Genomic DNA, 27,689 nt, shown 5'->3' with positions numbered 1-27,689 from the left:
CCTGATAGAAAAAGAATACATATGCACCTCTATTTATTCATAGCCAAATGACACCCTAGTAGGGTGTCTGTGCCTATCCCCTAGTCTAATGTGTTTAGCGATCATATGTTTCCCATTGTACAGCGCTATGGAATTTGCTGGCGCTATATAAATAATAAAATAATAATAGTAATAATAAGCACTTCATCTCAGGCTGATGATGATTTGAGGCTGTTTGTTCTGGATGTTCCCCAGCTGGGGTCAAATCGAAGGGATTTACTTAGTGAATAATCCTGACTGGAATTATGGAAAGCTGCATTCCCAGATATAACTTTACATCTCTTGCAAATATTCATAATACAAATGCATTTAAACAGGTTTGTCACACTTATTGTTTGTGATAAATATATATTTTCTAGAATGTTATACCATATCAGTTTATAAACCCCTGGCAATATTTCTGTACAGAATTAATGAAAAAAAAATTATAAAATCAAAACTCCAACATTTATTTTCAGGTATCAATCTGTATTCACAACTGTCGTTTTATTTTTCATGTGTGTACTAACTTTGCATTCTGTGGATACATGCTATTATTTAAAACATGGCAGTGAATGAGGGCAAACGACTGGTGAGTCAAATAGTTAAGAAAAGTGACAGTTGTTACTAATTATTTATCTAAATACTTTCCAACCAGCCTGCACTTGAAGGTGTGTGTGTGTGTGTGTGTGTGTGTTGTGTAACCTGCCTGTGGTGCCTGGCAATGAAACAGTTACACTGCTAATCTGGAATGTGAATCTGAAACACTGTGTCAGTCAGGACGGCGGAAAACGAGCAAAACATTTAAAGGAACGTTCAGGATCGCCGATTCTAATGTCCCCCCTTCAACTATTAACGATTTGTGATGAAAAGCTTATTTTTTTTAAATATCTACATTTTTAAAATGTTCCAGTTTTGGAAGAAATTGTTTTCATTTTTTTGGACGAAATCAGAGTCAGACCCCAAAGCCGCCGATGCAGTGGCACAGCGGGAGCTGGTATCCACAAATAGCCCTCTATCATTATCCTTTTCAGGCAGCGGGTTTCTTTCCCTGTATCAGATTGGAGCAGTGAAAGCCCTGTTGGAACAGGCGCCAGAAATCCTTACGTTAGCACCAAAGGTTTATGGAGCCTCGGCCGGATCTCTGGTGGCCGCAGCTGTGGTGTTCAAGGTTAATCTAGGTAAGGAAAATACTGGCAGGGTGCTGGGAGTTTGCAGTGAACTTTAGAGTAGCCATTATAGTCCATGGATGCAGCTACTATGTTTTGAAGTATCTAGTCTTGTACTCCTGTACTTTATCCATTTACTGAGATTTTAGAATAGATATAAACGTATAAAGAGAGCTATGTACGGATAATTTTATTGTCACATTATGACATTTTTTTTTCTTTTTTGGATGACTTAAAGCGGCACTGTCAACCCCACGAAAAATTAATATTTTGTAAAGGTGGAATAACTGAAATTCCTACAAAGTTAAGAGATATACTGTGACAAAGTAGGGACTACTTTGTCTTTGTAGTTTTCCTATTTCTGAAATTTCTAGACATTGGGCTGAGCTAGTCTAAAATTGTCAATCTCCCAGCCATCTCCCAGCCATCGCCAGTGACTGTATTTATGGAACATCCCGTGGAATCCTCCATAGACTTCAATGCTGTATTCACGCGCATGCGCAAGAGTTAAGCATTAACATCGTCTCCTGGTGCGCCCGCTAAGCGACAAGTTCAGGTAAGCAAATCTCATCTTTTCCTGCCTTTGCCACTGGACCACCAGCGGCGATGTCACCATCTGGGAAATTATGCAAAGTCCCCAGATGGTGACAGTGCCATTTTAAAATATTAGCACTATAGGGATGTCTGCAACTTTTTATTTTTTTTATTTTTTTTATTCCCTTTTTTTATTGGAACATTGTGTGTGGACACACATTACTTAATCATGGTGTTGGGGAGTACTAAAATACTGATAACCTACTACTATGTAAATGTATATGCAGCAGGAGGTAGTTAATCAAGACTGCATCTCAGAGCATCTGCCTTGATTAATTCCACCTTGCAGCCCGTTACAAGGGAACACTTTTCCTATAACACTGGACGAATGAATAAGCAGTATGTGTCTAGACTCTAGGGAAATACTGAAGCTCTAGCAAACCCAGTGCTAAAATTCCTTAGGGGAACACTATAATGTCAGGAATGCAAATAGTATTAAAAACACTATTTTAAGGACATAGTCCTTCTTGGGTCCGCCCACACTGGCTCTACCCTTAACCCCCTCTATGACTGTGATGATCCAATGCTTTACCATAGGAAAATACGATGCAGAAGAAGCCTACCCCTTATACAAATAATACAAATAATACAAACAGTCCCCACACAAACACACACACACACACACAGTCCCCACAAACACAACACCACTGACAATCTCAAAAGCAGGCTCTCACATGCAATACTAAAAGAAGCCCCACACACCACCAAACACACAATGTGACATATCATCAAGACAAACCATTCCTCAAGCTGCCACCATACACAATACCACAAACTATTCATGAACATATGCAATATACATACAAATGCAATGCTACAAAGCAATTGCAACCCCCAATCAATAACACAAGCGCCATACAGCAGAAAGAGACACACAAATGGGTTGGAAAGGGGAGAAAGAGACACACAAAGGGACTGGAGGAAGAAAGAGACACACAAAGGGGCTAGAGGGGGGAAAAAGCAACACACAAAGGGATTTGTGTAAGCGACACAAAGGTAAGGATAAGATATATTAAAGGTTGAGTGTAAGCCAAAAAGGGGAGGATAAGAAACACAAAAGGGGTAAGAAATTCGAGAGAGGGGACTAAGAAACATACAGGTGAAGTAGCATTTCTTGGGGGACGAGGGCAGAAAAATGCATTTTCGCCTCTGTAGCCAAAAATTCTGGCATGGGCCCTCAACGTGAAAAGCACCAGCACATCAAGGGATTTCAAGATCTTGTTTTTTTTTTTTCTTGTACTACTAAAACATTGCCTAACCCTGCCCTAGTCTCCCTAGTTTCCCTTGCCCAATTTCCCTATTGAATCAGCGTTGTGTGTGTCATCAGCCTCATGGGCTTTCAAGGGTCCCACTACCAAGTGCTTTCCTCACTCATATAGGGGACAAATGGTCCATGTGGACAGCCTTGGGTTCCAGACACCTTTTACATTTGAGACCTTGTCTGTATGGATCTTTATAAAGACCATTTATCCTAGGATCCCCATAGATATTCAAACAAATAAAATAATAAAGTCAGGTTACTGAAAGATGTTTGAAAGGGACACCCAGGTAAATGTGAAATTAATGTGCTCTGTGTGAAATCTATAAATTACTTAGCAGTTCCTTTTAAGATTCTAGAACTGGTTTACTGTTTTTACACTGGGAGCATACGCATCCTCCCTTCCAGAAGGCATTTCAAGGCCCTGTCAGTTAGAATACAGAATTCATAAACATCCAACAGAATAAGTGTAGAATTATTCACTAAAATCTGAATGCCCCTGGTCTCTATGAAACTAATTGGCAACCTTCTGGCATATTCAGACTGCAACTTTGTTCACAAGATTTATCAACCTCAGGATTTTGTAGCACAAGCTCCAAATTACTTGGAATGTTGTTCAGTTGTAAGTAAGCCTTTTCAGATGCAACAGAATGGCTGAAATATAAACCTAAATTGTGGAAATACACAACTGAATGCTCAGATTTAAAGGCAAGCTACAGTCCTGAAACTAACAATGACGTTTTGGTGATATAGACCCCCTTTTGTTCATCCCCTTTGATATTAAAGAATTATTTTTAAGTAATTATTTCTCACTTGGTGTCCAGCGTCCATACTCCTCCACCGTTGATGTCAACATCCAAACTGACATCACCAGTAATCTCCTTTAATTCAATGCATCTCTAAGAATTTTCTAAAAAAACTACATTGTTTTACATTGCAGGGTTAGATTGACAGGATCACTGCACCTAGAACACTTCAGATGAAGTTGTCTGGGTAACTTTAGCCACTATCTGCCTGTTAATTTGGTTTGTCAAACAGTTTCTTCTGATCGAGAATCATTGAATCCACTGCTTCTCTATCAGTAGCAATGAACACTCCACATTATGTACTAACAAATCATAGCAAACAGCGAGCCATGAGAGCTAAAAATATTACTGCTTAAATAAATTCCTTTATTATATTCTGGGGATGCTCAACCCATTCTGTTTTCCAGCACTTTTTATTTATTTATTTATTTATTTATTTTACTTCTAATCAAAAGTATAGGAGAATATAAAAAAAACACATTGTAGTTAAAGGGACACTATAGTCACCTGAACAACTTTAGCTTAATGAAGCAGTTTTGGTGTATAGAACATGCCCCTGCAGCCTCACTGCTCAATTTAGGAGTTAAATCTCTTTGTTTATTAACCCTAGTCACACCTCCCTGCATGTGACTTGCACAGCCTTCCATAAACACTTCCTGTAAAGAGAGCCCTATTTAGACTTTCTTTATTGCAAGTTCTGTTTAATTAAGATTTTCTTATCCCCTGCTATGTTAATAGCTTGCTAAACCCTGCAAGAGCCTCCTGTATGTGATTAAAGTTCAATTTAGAGATTGAGATACAATTATTTAAGGTAAATTACATCTGTTTGAAAGTGAAACCAGTTTTTTTTTTTTTCATGCAGGCTCTGTCAGTCATAGCCAGGGGAGGTGTGGCTAGGGCTACAGAAACAAAGTGATTTAACTCCTAAATGACAGTGAATTGAGCAGTGAAATTGCAGGGGAATTATCTATACACTAAAACTGCTTTATTTAGCTTAAGTAATATAGGTGACTATAGTGTTCCTTTAAAAATCCAGAAAGAGTCTCTTTTCTTTCCTACTAGTAGAGTGCTTAACATGTTTTCCTTTAGCATAGAACAACAGTAAAAACTCTTGTTTCCCTCCACAAAAAGCAATGGTGTTTTGCCATGCCACTATATTAAAATAACACCTTAAGCACCATAACCACTACAGTCTCCTGTTTAGAATGAGAACGGACAAAAGCTTAGTGAGAGACTCAATAGCTTGCCCTTCGGTAAATCCCCGCTCAGGTCTCAAAATATTTTTTGTTAACTTGTGCCATTACAGATCTCATTCGCACTCTGTCTCCCTCTCTTGCTCTTCCTTTCCTCTGACACATTTCCTTCATCCTTCAAGCATGCATCCATAACGCCGATTCTGAAAAAGTCCAACCTTGACCCCAACTCCCCATACAACTACCACCCTATATTGCTACTGCCATTTGCCTCCAAGATCCTTGAGAGAGTTGACAGACTTCCTCAAATCCAACTCTCTGCTTGACTCGCTTCAGTCTGGATTCTGTGCTCATCACTCTGTTGAAACAGCTGTCCCCAAAGTATCCAACGATTTAATCGCTGCTAAATCTCGCGGCCATTTCTCTATCCTAATTCTCCTTGAGCTTTCTGATGCCTCTGACACTGTTGATCATCAACAGCTTATTCTCATTCTCTGTAAGCTCGGTTTACAGGATACTGCTCTCTCCTGGTGCTCCTCCTACCTCTCCCAGTGCTTTTGCAGTGTTTCTTTCTCTGCCTCTTCTCCCCAACCCCTCTCTGTTGGCGTTCCCCAGGATTCTGTCCTTGGTCCCCTACTGTTCTCTAGCTATACTGCCTCCCTTGGTAAACTCATCAGCTCCTTTGGCTTCCATTATCATTTATATGCAGATGACACACAAATCTACCTGTCCTCTCCTGATCTCTCTCCGCCCATCTTGACTCGTGTCTCTGACTGCCTCTCCGCGATTTCCAATTAAATGGCTGCTCACTTCCTTAAAGTCAACCTGTCCAAAACAGAACTTCTGGTCTTTCTTCCCTCAGGTGTTGTTAGTCCCGTGTCTGTCTCCCTCCAAGTCAATGGCGCCACCATCACCTCTACCTGACAGGCTCGCTGCCTCGGTGTTCTCTTTGACTCCGACCTCACCTTCACCCCTCATGTCCAATCAATCGCCAAATCCTGCCACTTCCATCTCAAAAACATAGCTCGCATCTGCCCTTATTTAACACCAGACGCAGCCAAGGTGCTAGGCCACGCCGTTGTTTTTTCTAGCCTTGACTACTGCAATTCCCTTCTAAGTGGTCTTACGTGTTCCCAGATTGCACCACTGCAGTCTATAATGAATGCAGTGGCGAGGCTCATTTTCCTGTCCACCCGCACCTCCTCCCTCTGCAAGGTCCCTGTTTTGGCTTCCAGTTAGATATAGGGCTCAATTTAAGATTATGCTGCTTGCTTACAAGTCCCTACATAATGCTGCTCCAACCTACCTATCTTCCTTAATACACAAATATATCTGATGCTTTCATCCAAGACTTCTCCTGGGCTGCACCTTTTCTGTGAAACTACCTTCCCTTCTCTGTTAGACTTTCACCCTGTCTCCACTCCTTCAAAAATGTTTTGAAAACACATTTCTTCAGAAAGCATATCATCTAAACTGTTAGCAGGTTTTCATCCTCATCCCCCCCCCCCCCATAACTCGTCTACTGCAACTGTCAAAAATAACTCTCAGTGATTACTTTTTCTAGCAACCGATTTCATTACCCCTACTTATTCACTTTGTGTCACTATACCCCACTCCCTCTAGCATGTAAGCTCATTGAGCAGGGCCCTCAATCCCTCTGCGCATCCGTTTGTCTGGTTACAATTACGTGTCGTTTATTCTACCCATTGTACAGCACAACGGAATTTGCTGGCGCTATATAAATAATATAATAATAAAAAATGATCATAAGACTGGTCCCACCCATACCGGCAGTTCAGATCCGAAATGCCAGCAAGTTCCCTCTGCACGAGACATACAGCAACCCCAGACGATCACTTACATAATGTAAATGTAGTGTCCCTTTAAATGTGTTTTAAATTCTGTATGAGAATGTTGCATGAACAGAGTTCTGTTTAAATTAATGAAACCGTATGGTTTTGGAATGAAAACTTTCATTTTATGGTGTTGCATCCTAAAATATTGCTGTTTTTAAATGCAAATTAAAATATTTTTAAAAATCTGCTAGTTGTTTGCCATTTACCTGTCCTTTTTTATGATGTAATTTCAGATGACATTCTGAACATTTTATTAAATGCTGCAACAGAAGCCAGAAAAACTACACTTTGGCCACTTTGCCCACGATTTAATTTAATAAAAAATCTACACAAATCTTTACTTCATTTGCTGCCTGACAATGCACATCAAATGGCTACAGGACGGCTCTTTGTGGCTCTCACGAGACTGTCAGACTTGAAAGATATAATGGTTTCAGACTACAAATCAAAAGAGGAGGTTGTCCAGGTAACAATTTTGATATTGTTTATTGATATGATTTTCTTGAACACACAATCTATAGCTTTCCTGTACAAAAAGTTAATGTGTGTCCTTGTGACAACATTTTAAAATGGCACTGTCACTGTCTGGAGTATTTGCAAAGTCCAGGTGGCCGGGAACGGGGCAGGGTAGTTGAGTTCTTCTTCTGGCGGGTCCTCTTCAACTCCTAGCATTTCAGCGCCAGGAGCCCAAGACACTGCTGTACTCTCGCACATTGGGTTAAAAAAAACTCCCCATATTGGCCTATGATATTAAGCAATCAAGAAGTGAAACAGGAGTCAGAATAAAGTAGAATGCCAAAGTGTCTAAACACCCAGGTCTGGCCGCTACTGATCGATATTGTAATTATCGATCTATGAACATCAGTTTACATTCAATGTACTTGTCACGGCAGGTATATCAAATAGTAGTCTGCAGTCAAGGCTGGGTGTAAGATAGAGCCTCGACGTACGTTTCGCCAGTCATGCGGCTCTTCAGGGGGTTTGTGAATAGATTTCCATACAATGGTTTGTATAAGCCCTTGATATATTTGTATAATGTTATCATATCCCCTGTGATGCGCTGTTTTTCTAAAATAACAAGGTTTACAGTTGTTTACGTTTCTTTGTAGGTAAAATGTTCCATTCCTTTTATTAATATTGTAGCCTGCACTTTTTCTAGTACCATGATATCCTTCTTTAGAACAGGTGAGAATTAATACTCCTATTTATGCAAGACAATACCTTACTGGCCTTAGCCATTGCTTATTGAAATTGCACTTTGCTGCCTAGTTTCCAAAATCATTCTCATGTGTTATCCCTAATTCTCTACCATTTAGGGTGCAAGTTGCTTGTGCATCCATGCTTTTAATTATGCAGTTTGTTCATTGGAGTTACCGGTATATCTAAAAACAGCTTGCAAAATCTGTAGATCTCTCTGTTCCCTTTTTGGTTCAGTGCAACTAAGCTAACCGAACCAAGAAGTAACACAATCTGTTGTCTGATTGAAAAACTTAAGGGGGCTGAGCAAAGCCTGCATTAGACCATTTATTCCATACTGGGATTCATTACTGCTGTCAGATTTGTCCATAACTGATTTTATAATTATTCTAATGAGTTTACAATGGAGTGTGCTTGAGCTGGCTTAAAATAAATCTGTCATGACATGCTCATCTTAACAGATAACCAGGCATATTCCAAAGGCTTGGTCTGCAGTTGTGGAAGGGGGCATGGTCCCCTATTCAAGCCCACTACTCACTTCTACCTGTCCCGTTCGTCCTTAGCGTTGCTTGACGCTGTTTCCGGTCGCCTTTCCTCTTCACTCCTTTTCCTGCTCATCGTGGCTCTCGTTCCAGCCGTCCTCCGCTGTGTTGCTGCTGTGTCTCGGTCCAGCTCCATCTCTCTGTCTCTCCTGTTGCCCCAATGTCAGACCTTCCGGCATCCGTACTCCGGGGACTTCCGGGTAGACGGAGCGCGGCCACTCCCCCTCCTCTGACGCGGTCACTCCCAGGATACAAAGGGAGACCGCGGCAACACATCAGTGCTGGATCAATTTGAAAGCCTCCCGCGAAAACTTCAAAGCTAAGTGTATCTGTGTTTACCTCTACTGTGTATCGGACCCGGACTGTTTATCGTTTTCCTGCCTTCTCCTCTCCTCGACCACGGACTTGCCATTGGATACTCTTTTGTCTGCAGCAACTTTAATCCTCTCTGAGAAACATCTCTCATCAAACCGGATTACCACCCCTACAAAGCTAAGTAGAACTCATCTGCCTAAACAGGAGTATTGTTATCCTGCATCTCTGCTTACCTTCTTTTGCTTCAACCTAACTAATTGTTCTGCTGCCATTTAACAATTCTACATTGGAATCTCATCTCTGTTCAGACTAATAATTGCCTCAACCTAATCTTCTCTGCAAATCCTGCTGCTGCTTAATTTTCTGACAAGGAATTAAAGAGACAGCTCAACTTGAATTTTACTTTATTTCAATTATAACAATTTAATAAACAATTTCAGTTATCTACAGTTGTGATCCATATTGTCAATAAGTGACCATTACAGATTGATCCAGCCCTCTTAATGGATCCAGTAGATCTCACTTCTGAAATCACAAGATTGAACCAAAGAGTGGATACGCTTACTCAAGGCATGCAAGATCTACAGGTCACCAATGAACGAATCCTTACTTATGTAAGGGACTTACAAACACACACTCCTCATACCGTTACACACTCGGCTAGTGATCCTGCTGTTTCCAACCCCGAAAAGTTTTCTGGAGACAGGTCCCAATACCGAGAATTTATCAATTCTTGCAAATTGTTGATTGCCTTGAAACCTAGATCATATCCCACCGAAAGATCTAAGGTTTGTTCTGTTATTTCATTTTTAAGAGGCGAACCCATGGCCTGGGCTCATTCCTTCCTGGAGAATGATGACCCCATATTGGATTCCCTGGATGAATTCTTCGAAGCCATGTCTCTCCTTTACGAGGACCCTAATAAACAAGCAACTGCAGACTTAACCATTAGAACACTGCAGCAAAGAAACAGGCCTGTCGAAGACTATATTGCTGAATTCAAACGATGGGCACCAGAAACTCAGTGGAATGACATAACTCTACGTAACCAGTTCCGTATTGGGTTATCTGAAGCTGTCAAGGATGAGCTCTCCAGGACAGAACTACCTACTACACTGAATACTCTTATCCAATTGTCAATCAGCATTGACAGACGACTTAGGGAAAGAAAAGCTGAGAAGTCACTCACTAGCTCCCTATGGAAAAAACCCTTCACTTCTTCACGAGCACCAGAGAAACCTGTAATTCCCACAGAACCTATGGAAATAGGGGTTTTGAGAAGTCCTCTTACTCCAGAAGAGAGAACCAGAAGAAGACAAATGAACCTCTGCATGTACTGTGCTTCACAAGAACATGTGGTCCCAGAATGTCCCCTATTGAAACGTCCTAGAGGCGGTAAGCATGGTTCTACTACGAATGTAATGAGTGTACTTCCTCCTAAAACTACCTCTCATCTCTCCTCTGTTTCTCTCATATTACAGTGGGACAAAGAAAGGATTACCACTGATGCCATTATCGATTCCGGTGCTAATGGGGTTTTCCTGGACTCATCCTTTGTTACAAAAAATAAAATTCCTTGTGTTCAAAAACGTAATTCCGTCTCTGTCAGAGTTATTGATGGCTCCTTAATATCCTCGGGGCCCATTCGTTCTGAAACTATCCCTTTAAGAACTACTACCAATCATATCCATTCTGAATTTCTTGTTTTTGATGTTATAAATTCTCCTCTTTATCCAATTATATTAGGAATCGACTGGTTGCGGACTCACAACCCATATATTACATGGGCTCCTTTCTCTCTCACCTTTAACTCTGCATATTGTAAGGGAACATGTCTACAACACATCCCCATTCTACAAGCTACTAAAGAAACCCCCATACCTTCCATCTATTCTGAGTTCGCCGATGTATTCAGTAAAAAGGAAGCGGAGACACTTCCTCCTCATCGACCTTATGATTGTCCGATTGACCTTGTTCCTGGTGCTCCTATCCCTTTTGGACACATTTACCCTCTCTCTGAATCAGAGTTAAAAACCCTCAAAGAATACCTGGATGAGAACCTCCGTAAAGGGTTCATTAGACCTTCCTGTTCACCAGCCGCTTTCAGCATGTTTTTCGTAAGGAACAAGGATCAGACTATACGCCCAATCATCGACTACAGGTCATTAAATAAAATAACTATCAAGAATCGTTACCCTCTTCCCCTGATCAATGAGTTGATCGAAAGATTAAGAACAGCTACCATCTACACTAAACTCGACCTTCGTGGGGCATATAACCTTGTTAGAATCAAGGCCAATGATGAATGGAAAACGGCGTTCAGGACCCGATATGGCCTTTACGAATATCTTGTCATGCCCTTCGGACTCTGTAACGCCCCTGCAACCTTTCAGCATTTCATAAACGATATCTTCAGAGATCTCCTAGATGTTTGTGTCATCATCTACTTAGATGATATTCTCATCTACTCCAACAACCTTGAGGAACACAGAAAACATGTGAGATGGGTATTATCCAGATTAAGAACACACAAATTATATGCAAAACCAGAAAAATGTATTTTTGAAGTCAATGAAATCACTTTTTTGGGATACGTTATCTCCCCTCATTCCATAAGTATGGATACCTCAAAAATAGATTGTATTGTCAATTGGTCTACTCCTGCTAATATTAAGGACTTACAACGTTTTTTGGGATTTGCCAACTTCTACAGGAAGTTCATTAAAAATTACTCCAATGTAGCTCATCCGCTTAACCTGCTCAATAGCAGTAAACGTTCCTTTGCTTGGAACTAAGAGGCTCAAGCAGCCTTTGATGAATTAAAACGGAGATTTACAAGTGCTCCCATTCTCCAACTCCCTAATCCTGATTTTCTCTACGTCATGGAAACAGATGCTTCTGACGCAGCTATCGGGGCTGTCCTTTCTCAGCAACGATCGCCTCAAGATCCTCTCCATCCAGTGGCTTTTTTCTCACGATCTATGTCTCCTGCTGAACGAAATTATCCTATAGGAGAAAAAGAATTGTTAAGTATTAAAGCAGCATTCGAAAACTGGCGACACATACTTGAAGACTCACGCACTCCTGTAATTGTTTACACTGACCACAGGAACCTTGAATATCTTCATTCGAACAAAACTCTCTCTGCCAGACAAGTAAGATGGAATCTTTTCTTTGCCCGATTCAATTTTCAAATTATTTACAGACCTGGATCCAGAAACAAAAAAGCAGATGCTCTGTCCAGGATTCAACAAGATCTTCCTGTGATTGAAACTCCCCCTCCTAAAATCATAGGTATCATTTCGTCATTAATAGATGATATTAAACATCTTAAAGAAGAAGATCTTGAGCTTCCCAAACAAAAGAAACTATCAAAAAAGGACGGTCTCTACTACTTCAAAAACAGGTTATACATTCCTCCCTTGTTTAGGAATAAAATTCTCACCTTAATACATGATTCCCATCTGGCTGGTCATCCTGGTACAAGGAAAACACTGGAGCTGTCTAAAAGATATTACTGGTGGCCTCGCCAGGACAGAACCATAGAATCTTATGTCAAAACCTGTCCAACCTGTCTGAGATCAAAATCTGACCATCATCCACCATTCGGTCAACTATTAAGCCTACCGATCCCAGAAAGACCTTGGCAGTCCATTTCAATGGATTTCTTGGTGGAACTCCCTCCTTCGCAACATCATAACACCATTCTAGTAGTGGTAGACCGTTTCACCAAAATGTCTCATTTTATTCCTTTAAGGAAATTACCCTCTTCATCTGAGCTTGCAAAAATATTCATCGACAACATAGTGAAACTCCATGGACTTCCTGAGGAAATCATTTCAGACAGGGGAACACAGTTCACCTCCAAGTTCTGGAATGAGATGTGTTCCTCTCTCAGTATTCAACGTAAATTGTCTTCAGCCTATCATCCCCAAACCAACGGACAAACAGAGAGAGTTAACCAGTGTGTTGAACAGTACTTGAGGTGTTATTGCTCTCACTTACAAGACGATTGGATCACATGGTTACCAATGGCAGAATTCTCATATAACAACTCTGTACACGCTAGCAGTAAAATGACTCCATTCTTTTCAAATTACGGATTCCATCCCTCTTCGATTCCTGATCAGGGACTCCCTTCTTCTAATCCATACGTCTCCAACCACAACGCTTTCATGTCTGCCCTCTTCCTCAAGTTGCGTGATAACCTCAAAAATGCATCATCTGCTCAGAAAAAGTTTTTCGATACTGGCAGACGACCTTCCCCTGCTTACAACGTTGGTGATCTCGTATGGCTCTCTTCAAAGAACATTGTCACAAACCGTCCCTCAAAGAAACTGAGTTCTCTCTTCCTTGGCCCTTTTCGTATATTGTCTCTTATCAACGAAAACGTGGTCAGATTGAAACTTCCACCTACCATGAAACTTCATCCTGTCTTCCATGTGTCTCTGCTTAAACCACACCGCTCCGACCCTTTTCTAAGGGATGCTCTTACCACTCCTGATCCCCTTCTTGTACAAGGTGAGGAAGAGTACGAGGTCCAGAGGATCCTGGATTCGCGAATCCATCGTGGTTCCTTACAGTATCTTATCCGGTGGAAAGGCTACGGAGTTGACGAGGATTCCTGGGTGTCGTCCTCCGCGGTGCATGCTCGTCGACTCATCAACGCGTTCCATGCTCGCTACCCTTCCAGACCTCGTTGACAGCATCCGGTGGCTGCTTCTTATGGGGGGGGTTCTGTCAGACCTTCCGGCATCCGTACTCCGGGGACTTCCGGGTAGACGGAGCGCGGCCACTCCCCCTCCTCTGACGCGGTCACTCCCAGGATACAAAGGGAGACCGCGGCAACACATCAGTGCTGGATCAATTTGAAAGCCTCCCGCGAAAACTTCAAAGCTAAGTGTATCTGTGTTTACCTCTACTGTGTATCGGACCCGGACTGTTTATCGTTTTCCTGCCTTCTCCTCTCCTCGACCACGGACTTGCCATTGGATACTCTTTTGTCTGCAGCAACTTTAATCCTCTCTGAGAAACATCTCTCATCAAACCGGATTACCACCCCTACAAAGCTAAGTAGAACTCATCTGCCTAAACAGGAGTATTGTTATCCTGCATCTCTGCTTACCTTCTTTTGCTTCAACCTAACTAATTGTTCTGCTGCCATTTAACAATTCTACATTGGAATCTCATCTCTGTTCAGACTAATAATTGCCTCAACCTAATCTTCTCTGCAAATCCTGCTGCTGCTTAATTTTCTGACAAGGAATTAAAGAGACAGCTCAACTTGAATTTTACTTTATTTCAATTATAACAATTTAATAAACAATTTCAGTTATCTACAGTTGTGATCCATATTGTCAATAAGTGACCATTACACCCAAGCCACAGCCGCACGTCTTCTCGGCTCTCCGGTGCTGTAAGTTACTTACCCTGCCGTTGCACTCCATCGGCGTCCTCGCTGTGTGGGTCCATCCCCTGCACTGTTTTTAGTTTCTTCATGGGTTCTCCTATGTTTCGTGTGGTTTTTCTCCCGAACGGGTCTCGCTGTTCGGGAGTTTCACATGTTTCAACTTACCTTCCCTTGCTGTGTGTTTTCGTGCCTGTTTGGCTGTCGCTCCTTTTCCCGCTAACGCCTCTCTATTTTTCTTTTGCTGTGCTTTCATTTTTTTTCTTTGTTCGAATGCTTTCGTGCTGTCTCCTCTCCTCGTGGTTGGGTATGTATTGTTTTTCCTGTCATCTCATCTTTCTCTTGGCAATGCCCCATAGATTCTCTATGGGGTTCAGGTCAGGCACGTTTGCTGGCCAATCAAGCACAGTAATCCCATGGTCATTGAACCAGGCTTTGGTGCTTTTGGCAGTGTGGAGGCCAATTCCTGCTGGAAAATGAAGTCAGCATCCCCATAAAGCTCGTCTACGGAAGGAAGCATGAAGTGCTCCAAAATCTCCTGGTAGATGGCTGTGTTGACCCTGGACTTAATGAAGCACAGTGGACCAACACCAGCAGATGACATGGCTCCCGAAATTAACACACTGTGGAAACTTCACACTGGACTTCAAGCATGTTGCAGTGTGCGCCTCTGCATTCTTCCTCCAGACTCTGGGCCCTTGATTTCCAAATGAGATGCAAAAGTTGCTCTCATCAAAAAAGAGGACTTTGGACCACTGAGCAGCAGACCAGGTCTGTTTTTATTTAGCCCAGGTAAAACGCTTCTGACGTTGTTTGTTGTTCAAGAGCAGCTTGACAAGAGGAATACGACATCTGAAGCCCATGTCCAGGATCCATCTGTGTGTGGTGGCTCTTGATGCACTGACTCCAGCCTCAGTCCACTCCTTGTAAAAGTCCCCAACATATTTGAATGGCCTTTTCCTGACAATCCTCTCCAGGCTGCGGTCATTCCTGCTGCTGGTGCACCTTTTTCTTCCACACTTTTCCCTTCCACATAACTTTCTATTAATGTGCTTTGATACAGCACTTTGGGAACATCCAACTTCCTTCGCAATTACCTTTTTGAGGCTTTCCATCTTTATGGACCGTGTCAGTTGTGGTTTTTCTGCACAACTGTCAGGTCTGTAGTCTTCCCCATGATTGTGATTCTGTCACGGTAATATACCCCAACACGCAGGAATAGTCCAGATAGTCAAGAGACAAGATCGGCCAAGTGGGTTGAGGAATTGCATATGGCGCAGGACGGGGGCCTCAGACCAGCGAAGTGGCGACAGAATAGTTCTGTATCCATTTGACACCAGTTAATTCTTACATTAAACTGTTTCAGATGTGTCGCCGCTTTCGCTGATATCGATTTATGATAATCATAAAAAGATGAGCCCCCGTACTTAACGCCCAAATCCACCACTTTATGGAGATAGAGGTCCAGTTCCTCTCTCCTGTGGGGATATACCGAGCAGATGACATCACGGTATATCCCGAAGGCCAACACGAAATTGGGAATCGACAATTTTTTGTTGAGCCTTGGGTCTCTGGTTTTAAGAACCACCGAGATATCGCCAACATTATAAGCCCTGTTCTCCAGTACGTCTTGGGAGGCAATAAGTAATGACACCAGACACACGTCCTTCCCATCTAGGATTTCTTTCCTAATGGAGTCTGGGATGGAGTGAGCTGGTGACACGAAAGCCGAAGTGATTGGAGCAGGAGCTGGAGGGGGAAGTGTAGGGACGGGTGTTGGTGCCATAGGTACCGCCGGGATAGGGGCTGGAGGATCAGGAAGGTTACCTGGGAAGGCTATGGCACTTTCCACCTTGCTTAACCTGCTGTTTAAGGTCTGTAGGTTGGCCAGGATTGCTGCAAGGGTGTCCTGGGTGGCAATGCCAGCGCCAGAAGGTTGACTTTGAGAGCTTGTGCCTGGCCTAGGCTCAGGGGCTTGGTTGGTTAACAGTCTGTATAATTCCGCCTTTCGGGCCGTAGCAGGAAAGGGGATGCCCCTAAGCCTAAGTTCGGTCGTGATTTTAGGTATAGTCCATGCTCTCAAAGACATAGGGGTAGAAGGGGCGAGATACTCCTGGGGACTCTGGTCTGATAGGAGTGGATATTATATCCTCATCAGGCACCTCATTCATGGGAGATGTATCTTGCGACATTCTAGAAATGAATTAAATGAGTTGGATATAGTAGGGGCGTCTGAGAAAAATTATTTCAAGGGGTGGGGCGGGGGGGGGGGGGGAATTGCTCCTGTGAACTGGACTGTAAGGTTACTGCCGAAGCGAAAAACTTAACTTAGACTAGTGACGGATGAGACCCTGCTAATGCCAAGTGGCGATGAGAGGCTCTATCTATGATTTGGGCGAGGTGAACTACGTTGCCACAGATGTGGTGGCGGGATGTTGGCCTCTCGATGACAGTTAAAAGGTTCAAAACGTATGGCCGTGGAAAGTGAGGCCCTGAATATGGCCCTATAGAAGAGCGAATGAGGTGTTTAACTATGATTTGGGCGTTGGGCTGTACCTCCGTGTTGAGGTGGGAGATGGTTTGTACATGCCTCGGTGAGCTAGGTCTGACGCACAGACCCTGTGAGCCAGTTCACGTACCATCTGAGATAAATTGGCGAATTTGTGTGATGGTAGGATACTAACCTTGATAGTGATTATACCCGGGGATTTAATCTTTGAGTATATATGGAAGACAGGCCCAGCGGTTGTTGATATCGCCGAAGAAGCCTAAGGGGTTTGAGACAGATGTAGATCTGTGAGCGTGGCATATGAGCGTCTCATGAATTACTGGGGGGCATAAATGAGTGATACAAGAGAGTGGCAAATGAAAATGAAGGCTGACTGTGGCCTTAAAATAGAAACTGAAGTAAATAAATACTGAAGTGTTAAAGAAAAAATACTATACCTGGATATAAGGGACGAGAACCAGGGTCTAGCGATTATTTTTTTTTAATTTTTTTTTTTAATTTTTTTAGGAGAAGCAAAGCTTGTTTGATGTTTATGATAGAAGAAACCTTAGGGTTTTAAGACAGATGTAAATCTGAGTGAGCGTGACGTATGAGCGTAGTGTGTGAAGAAAAGTGGAATAATACATACTATACCTGGATTAAGAACAAGAATCAGGGTTTGCCATATAGAATGAGCAAACCGGTTGGTGCTATTGTAGAAAGAGAACCTGGATTTTTTGAGGAGAAGAACCCCTATTTTTGCAAAATGTTTTAGTCGTATTACAAAGTACGATCTGTGGAGATCAAAGAATTTTTTTTAACAGGGCTGAGCTTAACGTAACGGCATAGTATAGTATTGTGTGAATAGTTATTACGTGGTAAAGCTCCAAATAAGTATGCTAGTAGCTGCTGCTATAGTTTGGTGCAGGGGAAATACATTTATACTGAATAAGACATGAAATTTCATAAGAACCACTAGGTGGCGATGACAGGCCAAACTGGGTTTGTGATTTTAATACACCAGTATGAATGAAAGTTTGTAGACAATATGTTAGCTTTAAAGTAACCACTAGGTGGCGATGACAGGCACGAAAGAGCCGCGTAAATGCCGAAGTGTGCGTTCCGGTCCCTTGATGAGACCACCGTGCAGTGTGGTGGGGACCGGAATGTAACGCAGTAACTCACGATTAGCTGTAAAGCCAAGACCGGACCGCCGAAAAACGGAGGATTTCCACCGTGCAGCCAATACATCTGACGCCCGAACCGGAAGTGACGCGAACCTGCAGACACACGCGAACCGGAAGTAGAACAAGGAACACTTGAACTCAAACGTCAGAGGTGAGTAGGGGCTGGGTGTTTAAGTAGGGGACTTACTCCTCCCACAAATTCAGGCCTAATGGCCTTTCTACATATATATATATATATATATATATATATATATGTGTGTGTTTAAAAGGCCTGAACTTGTGGAGGCCTGAATTTGTGGGAGGAGTAAGTCCCCTACTTAAACTCCCAGCCCCTACTCACCTCTGCCGTTCAGCTGATTGTTTTGTCCCCATGGCAACCAGCACTTCCTGTCCAGCTTCCCTCCAGAATTTTTTCCTGTTTCCAGCAGTCAGACGTCCTGACCAGTCCTCCGTCCGTTTGAGGCCTTCCACTCGGTTCCCGGTCAAGGTACCCGGTTTCCGGTCACGAGACCGGCACGTTCACGTAAGTTAGGCGTAGGAAATAGCGCCCCGCTATTTCCTGCCGTTCGGGCCTAAAAACGTAGGGGTAGGCTCCCTCTATCATATTCGTACAAATACACGCTTTTTTAACCGATTTCAGTGTTCACGCCAAAACAGACAAACGCTCGGCACTTTATCACTGATTTTACATATTCGTACAGAAACTACCGAATCTATTATTTATATTCACAGTAATATTATTACGGGCATTCTCTTATTTCCGTTTGGTCACCCAGGACCAATCTATTTCGTACGATTAAAACGCAAACACCTTGCTCTAAATCCATATTCGGCTAGTTCTTATTCAAATAGGCTACAGTATGCACTAAGTTCTATTTCACGAATTCTACTTTTCTTTACGTATATTCCCTGTTCGGTCATATTTCTACTGATACCTTTTTTGTCAGTTTGGGGATATAATTAGCTTGTTTAAAAATCTGCCTTGTGATTTTCTTTCTATGTTAACCAGTTAATTTGTTTTACTACTTTTTAAAATATCCACGTCTATCATAAACGTACGGTTTCTATACACTGTGGCAGGATGGCCAGGCTTGTCACAATAAACTTCAAATGCAACAGTCAGGATAAAATAGTACTGCAGTTTATTGTCACTTTCCACAATATATACAAGGTTGTGCTCTCCCACAAAATAAAACAAAAGAAAATAAATCCTGCTCCAACTTGGAGACTTACTAAACAACAGTGTTACTAACTATCCAACTGGCCAGCTAATCTGGTTCCCAGTTTTAAACAAAATGAAATACAGCACTTTAAGCAGGTTTCACACAGTACCTTTGTCTCAGGCTTAACTGCCTCCTCTCTCCCAGCTGTTAGACTCTCTGATGTCTTCAGAGGCTAACCTTTTAAAACCCTTGTGCTGGTTAATTACATTCACCTGGTATATAACATTCAAGGGGTGACTCCCACCAATTAACCCCATCATGCTGGGAATAGAGAGCACTCCAATCTATTACTAACATAGAAAGCCTCTCTGACCTTGCCACAACACATATTTACCTATTAAACACTTCATTTTGTCACATATACTAATAAATACTGTTTACAAACACAATATCCGGCACATAAACATCTGTACTATTCATTTTCCATATAATCACGCTGTCACATATTTTTGGCTTTACAGACTGCATCGGTTTCTCACTTTTTCTGCACTAAAGTTGTTTATTTCAAGGTCTTTTATTACAGGAACAGGTATTGTATTTTATCACTTTGCATTATAAAGCCATAGGCCTTAAATGTTTACAGATTGGGTTTTATTACTTACCTTCACACCTGTCGTTAACTATGGAATTTTTCTAAGGTTAACACTTAGCTCCAGTATTATTCTAGGCTTCCCCCGGTTCTACACAGTTAAACCGTTTCGCATAACGTAATTTCTTTACGTCAAACCAAGGTATAGTTCACAACTTGTTTGTTACTACACCTCATATGAAACCTATCACGGTCTCAAGTTCATTACTACTTTTCCACAGGCTTACACCCACGGTACGTTAATTCTTTACTATTATTTCTACTCAGACTTACGGTCATACAGCCATCAGGCTCCAGAAAACACCAAAACCTGACCCGGTACTCAGCCATACCTTCAGGTACTTACGTCTATACCCAAATACGTCCAATCGTCACCCCAAGGCCTCATCCAGCCTTCTCACAAATATCTATTTCAGCCCAGTCACACACTTAAACCTTCCAGATCCCTCAATGCAGGATCTCACGTTGCGCCCCTAACAAACAACCTACTCCCAATTCAAATCATACGCCACCACGATACGCATAAATACGTCAACATCTGTCTTAAAGCCTCAGGACTCTTACTCAAGGACTGCATAAGACGAGGCTTACCACACTTATTACCACCAGAAGGTTCCAGATACCATTCGCAAGAAGTCAAGGTTAGTATCTACACAACATTCCAGTCCTCTCACCTTCTCCTTAAATATACAATCGAACTGGCTACAGGGTCTAGGCTAATGCCTTAGCGCACCCTATCAGAAAACCCGTCCCAGCGAGGCCTTCCATCCCCCCCCACCTCAACACGGAGGTACGGCCCCACGCCCAAATCATAGTTACAAGCCTCGCATGCCCTACTACAGGGCGCTAGTCAGGGCCTCACCTGTCACGGCCACACGTTTTGATTTCTCTCTACTGTCACCGAGAGGCCAACATCCCGCCACCACGTCTGTGGCAACTACGTCATAAGCCAAATCATAGGTAGAGCCTCTCACCGCCACTTGGCATTAGCAGGGCCTCACCTATCCAAACATTCAACAGTTAAGTTTTTCGCTTTGGCATCTAGCATTACAGTCCAGTTCTTCCATATACACCACCCCACATACCCCGCCTACTTACCTTACGCCCCTTCTAATATATCTTTCACATAATCATTCCTTTTAGAATGTCCCAATAACCTATTCCAAACAAAGAATTGACAGAAGAAACTCCATTCACGCCTACCAGACCCGGGTCTCCAGGCGAATCACTCACTCTTTCAACCCCCACGTCCTTGAGAGCATGGACTATTCCCAAAATTACGGCCGAGCTTAGGCTCAGGGGTGTGCCCTTTCCGGCCACAGCTAGGAAGGCTGAACTTTATAGGCTACTTACTCACCAAGCCCAGGCCAGGGACTAGCTCTCAAGGACAACCACCAAGCAACAGCACGGCCACCCAGGATACCCTGGCAGAGATCTTGGCCAATCTACAGACCCTCAATAGCAGGCTATCTAAGGTGGAAAGCGCCATCTCCTCCCCAGGTACTACCACGGTAGTCCCAGTCGCTTTCACGGCTGTACCTACTATACCAACATGCCCTCCTATACTCCCCCCTCCAGCACCGGGCACAGCCATTACACCATTTGAGTCACCAGCACACTCCGTCCCTGACTCTATCAGGAAAGATATCCTAGACGGGAAGGATGTGTGTCTGGTGTCCTTGCTCATAGCCTCACAGGATGTACTTGAGAACAAGGCATTCAATTACAGTGATATCTCTGTGGTGCTCAAGACAAGGGATCCCAGGCTTAATCATCTGGTGGATTATCTCACCACAGGGTTCACTAAAGGGTTTCTCACGGGTATTGTAGCCATTCCCCCAGGTACACTAGAATGCCCTAATCTCCAGTCAGCACGTTTAGACCCAGTCTCCATAGACACTCTCATTGCCTCTGAAATCACCAACGGTTTCATGATCGGCCCCTTCACCTCTTCACCATTTTCCTCCTGGCGCACTAACCCTATTGGTATTGCTATTCACAAATATTCTAATAAAAAACGTCTAATTATTGATTTATCGGCACCGCACTCCTCTTTTTCCAAGCATAAACGCACTCATTCCAGCAGAAGAATTCTCACTTCAGTACGTAACCATCGACGACGCCATACAGTCCATCATATCATCTGGTAATCGACCCTGGCTTAGCAAAACGGACATCACAAACGCGTTTAAATTACTACCCATGCACCCCTCACTCTGGCACTTACACGGTGTTAAATGGCGAGGGAAATATTACTTCTCTACTCGACTCACTTTCGGTTCTCGAAGCAGCCCCAAACTGTTCGACATTTTCGCAGAGTCACTATGCTGGCTGCTTCTGAACGTCACCAGGTGTCACTCCGTTATCCACTACCTCAACGACTTTTTACTAATAGAGCCAGGGTCACCTTCACCCACAGCAATCAGAAGCACTACTGCACTATTTTCCACACTTGGAGTCCCTTTGTCCCCAGCCAAAACTATAGGCCCCACAACTAAATTGACCTTTCTGGGGATAGAACTGGACTCGGTTAACCTCAGAGCTAGCCTCCCCCACAACAAACTGTCACGTTTGAGAGGGGAGATGACTTGTTCCTGCGGAATGATGTTTGCACTAGAAAAGAACTTCAGTCCCTTCTCGGATCCCTGAACTTTGTGATGCGCATCATTCCGCAGGGAAGGTCTTTCATATCCAGACTCCTTTGCCTGCTGCATGGAGTTCCGGACTCTGGCACAGTTTCTTTGGACCCCCACGCCAAGTCTGACTTAGCTATGTGGGGGAAGTTTTTGAAGGACTGGAATGGAATCTCCATGTTTATTCCCCCTCTCTCCACCTCTTCACCCATCATCCACACAGACGCAGCAGGCAATACCGGTTTTGCAGCCATTTTCGGGAACCACTGGTTCAGGGGCCATTGGCCCACTGATACGGATGCCTTGCCAGGATTCGGAGAGACCTCAGCACTATTTGAAATTTATCCCATTGTGGCGGCCGCACACACCTGGGGTCATCTCTGGTCTGGCAAGGCAGTCAAATGCTACTCTGATAACTCGGCAGCTTGCGAAATCGTGAACAAAGGGCGATCATCTTCCCTGACCATCATGCGGCTGATTCGCAAGCTGACCTGGTTGGCAGCATCCGGCCACTTTCACTTAGTTTGTTTTCACATCCCGGGTATTCACAACACGGCCACTGACGCTCTTTCTCGTTCTCAATTTCAGGCATTTTCTCAGGCACTCCCAACGGCTCAACTACAACCATCCAGGACACCACGGTTCCACAATCTAATCCTGGATTAAGCACACTCTTGAACCACGCTAGAGCACTCACCAAGCATTATCACCAAACACAGCTATCACTTACAATAGGGCTCTTAATATATTTAATAAATTCACTGCAGAGTTAGGTTTACAAGGTGACTTCTCTATTCAAACCATGGTGGCTTTTGCCTCTTTTTGCCACCTACACCTTAAACTATCTCACAACACCATTAAACTATATCTCACGGGGTCCAGCACCACAGCCTCACCTTTTTCCCTAACAACACGCCTTTCCTGTCTTCATACCCCGTCAAAAAGGTTTTGAAAGGAATATCAAAGGTTTCACCTCCACTCTCTACCATTAGATTACCTATAGATGGGCCTATCTTCAGGTCACTTGGCAATCTCCTTGACACAGACCCATTCGACATCGGCACAAATACGGTGATCAAATCTGCTTTATATCTCGCTTTCTACGGTTTTCTCAGACCTAGAGAGTTCACCGTAATTTGTCAAGGAGATACGAAGCTAAGACTTAAAATATCACACCTCACTAAAATAGAGGATCACTACCAACTTTCGATCCCTACAACTAAAACCAACCGGTCACTACACCCTACTATAATTCCTCTCTTCCCTACTGATAATGCCTGGTGTCCGGTAAAAGTACTAGACCACCTACGGTCAACTCTGCACGGTCACCTACCGGACTCTCCGCTCTTAACACTACAAGGGCACCCGTTAACCACAGCAAAATTGATGGTTCATATCAGAATTCTGTTATCTGAGCTCGGACACAACCCGACTGCATTCTCTGGGCACTCCTTCCGTATAGGAGCCGCCTCTGCAGCCTCTAGCACTAACACACCGGTCCATATCATCAAGAGACTGGGGCGGTGGAAATCCTCCATATATACTGCATATATTCCACAGCCGGAGAAAGAGCTTCGCCAAGCTTTCAGCAACTTGGTTTTGTAAAAAATGCAATAAAGTGTGTATTTCTCGAATTTATCTTTTTGCCCTCTTTTATTTACAGGCCCACTCGTACGTTGGTTTCGGCACACCACAACCAACTTTGCTCACAGTTACTATCCATTACGTATTTAAATTCCGAGCACAAGTTAAAAGGCCTGAACTTGTGGAGGCCTGAATTTGTGGGAGGAGTAAGTCCCCTACTTAAACTCCCAGCCCCTACTCACCTCTGCCGTTCAGCTGATTGTTCCCACCCACCTACACCCTGTTATAATTACATTCTCCTTGGTGGGCCCTCTTTTATTTACAGGCCCACTCGTACGTTGGTTTCGGCACACCACAACCAACTTTGCTCACAGTTACTATCCATTACGTATTTAAATTCCGAGCACAAATATATATATATATATATATATACCCCAATTTCGGAAATCAGAAAACCACTGTAAGGTATGCTGGCTGAAATCCAAAACAAATAATATATATATATATATGTATATATAAAGGAATGGTTATAATATTGTGTATTTTTATTATTAAAGTATATTTTGCTACTTTTTAATATTGTATCTTTTTATACACATTTATCCACTTTTTACCTGGCATTTTTATCATTACTCCGGACTCCAAGCAATCCTAGGTGGGGATAATACCACCAGCGCTACTTTAAGGGAGCAGTTGATCTGCTCCCCTCTTGTGAGTATCCATTTTATTTCTTTATTTTATTCTAAAGTTTTATATCCAGTGTACACTATTGGTTGTCTCTCTCTACCCGAGTGTTTGTCGTATAAATGACGGAGGAAACACACCAAAGACGAAGGACATCCACTGTATATCCCATAAGCGGGGATCAAACCGCTGCACGCCCTCCACACCAGAGCAAGTTCTTGCTCTTTCAAATGTGAGTTTGCATTCAAGAGTTTTATATATTTTTTACTTCCTCTAATTTTAAAAACCTACTGCACTATCTGGCTTCCTTTTGTCTCTTACATATGAGTGGACTCATAAGGAAGAACTAAACAAGGAAAAGTGTTCCAGACCGAATATTGCCGTATTAGACGACTGCACCAGATACATCTAGATAAGACTTTCTATTCTATTTTATTATTTGGACTTTTTATTTTCAACAGGCGCAGCTCTTATTTCTATCTGTTTTTATTATACACCAATACACATCTGAAAAACCCCTCTTTGATTTGCAGTAGTTATGTTGGTTTTGTTCCTTCCTACTGTGATTATGGTGTGTGTCTTCTTCCTAATGTTTATTTCCTCAAAGTACACATTCCTGTGACTATGGCCCCTGGGGTGTATTGCCTTTTAAAAACTCCACTTATACATATTGGATTCTAAAGTACTTTTTCTGCCCCTTTAAAAACTATTGGAAAGGATTTGCACTTTCGAAGTGGCACTTCGGATACAGTCGAAGTGGCACTTCGGATACAGTCGAAGTGGCACTTCGGATACAGTCGAAGTGGCACTTCGGATACAGTCGAAGTGGCACTTCGGATACAGTCGAAGTGGCACTTCGGATACAGTCGAAGTGGCACTTCGGATACAGTCGAAGTGGCACTTCGGATACAGCCGAAGTAGTCGAAGTGGCCATCATTCAACATACGAACACGTGGCAGCGGCCATTTTAATCCAGTCGAACGCGTTCAGCAGTGTTTGGTCGTTGAGTTCATGGAACTCAAATCGGATACACGACGGCATGAACACCGCTGAACTTTACCTTCTCCAGACTTCAACACTTCGGAAATCAGAGTGCGTTCGACAATTCGAACGCCACTTTAACTTTTGAGTATTTACACGAACAGCCCCCATTCGTGCATTCGAAAGGAACTTAGTATTTGAACTATTGGAAATAAACTGGCCGAAAATGTGCATGAAAACGTGCGTGATTGTGGTCAGTCAAATATGACTTCCACAAAACCTTTGAACCCCTGCTCTGATCTGGGTGATTTTTGGATATGTTGTTTGCCCAGATCAGAGCTATCCAGTGATGTATAATTTATGGGGATATGTTTGTGTTTTGGGGTGTTTCTGGTCTTTGGGTAAAAATCGATATTTTCTGCCTGTGGATAATTAGGTTATTGCATCAGCTAGCTTAATTATATCACAAGCAGAGGGGAGGGATTGCTGACTGTATGTGGGAGTTTTACTGTACTAATTATTGTTCCTATTGGTTTGTGTCCCTTTTGTCCCAGTTTACCATCAGATCCAGGGGGTGTGCCTCTGGCCTGAAAATGTGTGTAAAATAAATGCCTTTGTGCTCATTAAACCAGACCTTCTTACCCTTAACTTGCAGCCTCGTCTCGTGTTTTAGGGAACAGCTATGCCTGCTATATTACTGCTAGCTCTTGTAAGAGCTCTCCCTTCAGCTATACAGCTATACCAGCTCCTCAGGATATCAGGTTGGAATTCTGCAGCGCTCTCCAGCTATGGGAAGAAGGATGTCAAGATGGTAGATACCCTCACTCTATAGGGGTAACCGTCACAACATCTATTACCTATTTCCCGGCACCCTCTGTACGGCCTGACTACCTGGTCTCTGACATGCTTACTCCGCACTCCAGATACAGTCTGACTTAACTTACTGCCTCGCATCTCCCCAAGTTGTTGTTACATGTTTTCCCAGGTATGTCCTGTCTCGCACTTCGCTATCCCACCCAGTCTAGACATGGCTGGCTGTCAGGGTCCTAGGCATCTAATAGTGGTAATCCCCCCCTGGCTTTCTTCGCCTTAGGTTAGTGGTCCCATGAGGCCAACACCCATCCTCATACTCGGAAGTACTACGCCCCTCAGGCCAAATCATAGTTAGTCGCCTTGCACGTGGCCTCACCTGTCATTCTATCTCATGCTTTACTGGTCACCGAGAGGCTGACACCCTGCCACAACGTTCGGTGGCCACGAAATCCCCTCATGCCAACGCATAGAGCTTCTCAAGCTGCTTTTCATCTAGCAGGGCCTCACCTGTCACCAACCTAGTTTAATTGTTTCGCCACCTTGCGGCTCTAGCTAGTTAGCCAGCTCACACTGGTCCTACATTTATGCTGGTCCTTTTTCTTGCTCTAATTTATCGCTTCTTTCTTTTTAGCTTGGATCAAGTTCCAGAAGGTGGCAAAGAATTGTTCCTGCCCAGCACTCCAGTTAGGTCTGGTACTCCTTCTTGCAGGGGATATTCAGCTACGCCTGCCTCCTCACCTAGTGGTGGAACTTCGGAGACGTCAGATCCCGTTCCCTGCATCAGCTAGGAAGCCGAACTGTTCCAGGTGCTGCATTCCTCCTCTGCCCACGCGAACCCTGGAAAGGCCCTAGTGGTGCTGACCCCTCTGATGTGCACTCCATGTTGTCTTCTCTCATGGCATCCATGGGGCAAATCAACCAGAGGTTGGACAGGCTGAAGACTGCCTCTCGGGCCGGCCAGCTTTCCCGCTCCAGTTTCGGCTGACCCTCCCTCAGCTGGCCAGGGTAATTTGTCGTGTAGACACCCTCTGGATGTCGACCCTGCTCACATTGTCTCGGCCAATATTCTGAAGGATATCTTGGACGGCAAGGACGTGAACCTGGTTTTGCTCCTCATTGCCTCTCAATATATCGTTGAGAACAAGACTTATG

At 43.3% G+C, this 27,689-nt stretch overlaps 1 protein-coding gene across 1 annotated transcript in view; it reads left to right on the top strand.

Moving 5' to 3' along the window:
• Positions 1–742: 742 nt before the first annotated feature.
• Positions 743–27,689, top strand: part of LOC134600723 (omega-hydroxyceramide transacylase-like) — a 36,761-nt gene continuing 9,814 nt past the window's right edge. Inside the window, exons 1-2 of the mRNA XM_063445109.1 lie at positions 743–1,199; positions 7,128–7,360. Of these exons, the coding sequence (XP_063301179.1) occupies positions 884–1,199; positions 7,128–7,360 (549 nt within the window). The 5' untranslated portion in view covers positions 743–883. The remainder of the gene's footprint in view (positions 1,200–7,127; positions 7,361–27,689) is intronic.

Source organism: Pelobates fuscus, chromosome 1, assembly GCF_036172605.1.
Source record: "Pelobates fuscus isolate aPelFus1 chromosome 1, aPelFus1.pri, whole genome shotgun sequence".
NCBI classification, from domain to species: domain Eukaryota; kingdom Metazoa; phylum Chordata; class Amphibia; order Anura; family Pelobatidae; genus Pelobates; species Pelobates fuscus.
This window is presented reverse-complemented; position numbering and strand designations above follow the sequence as displayed.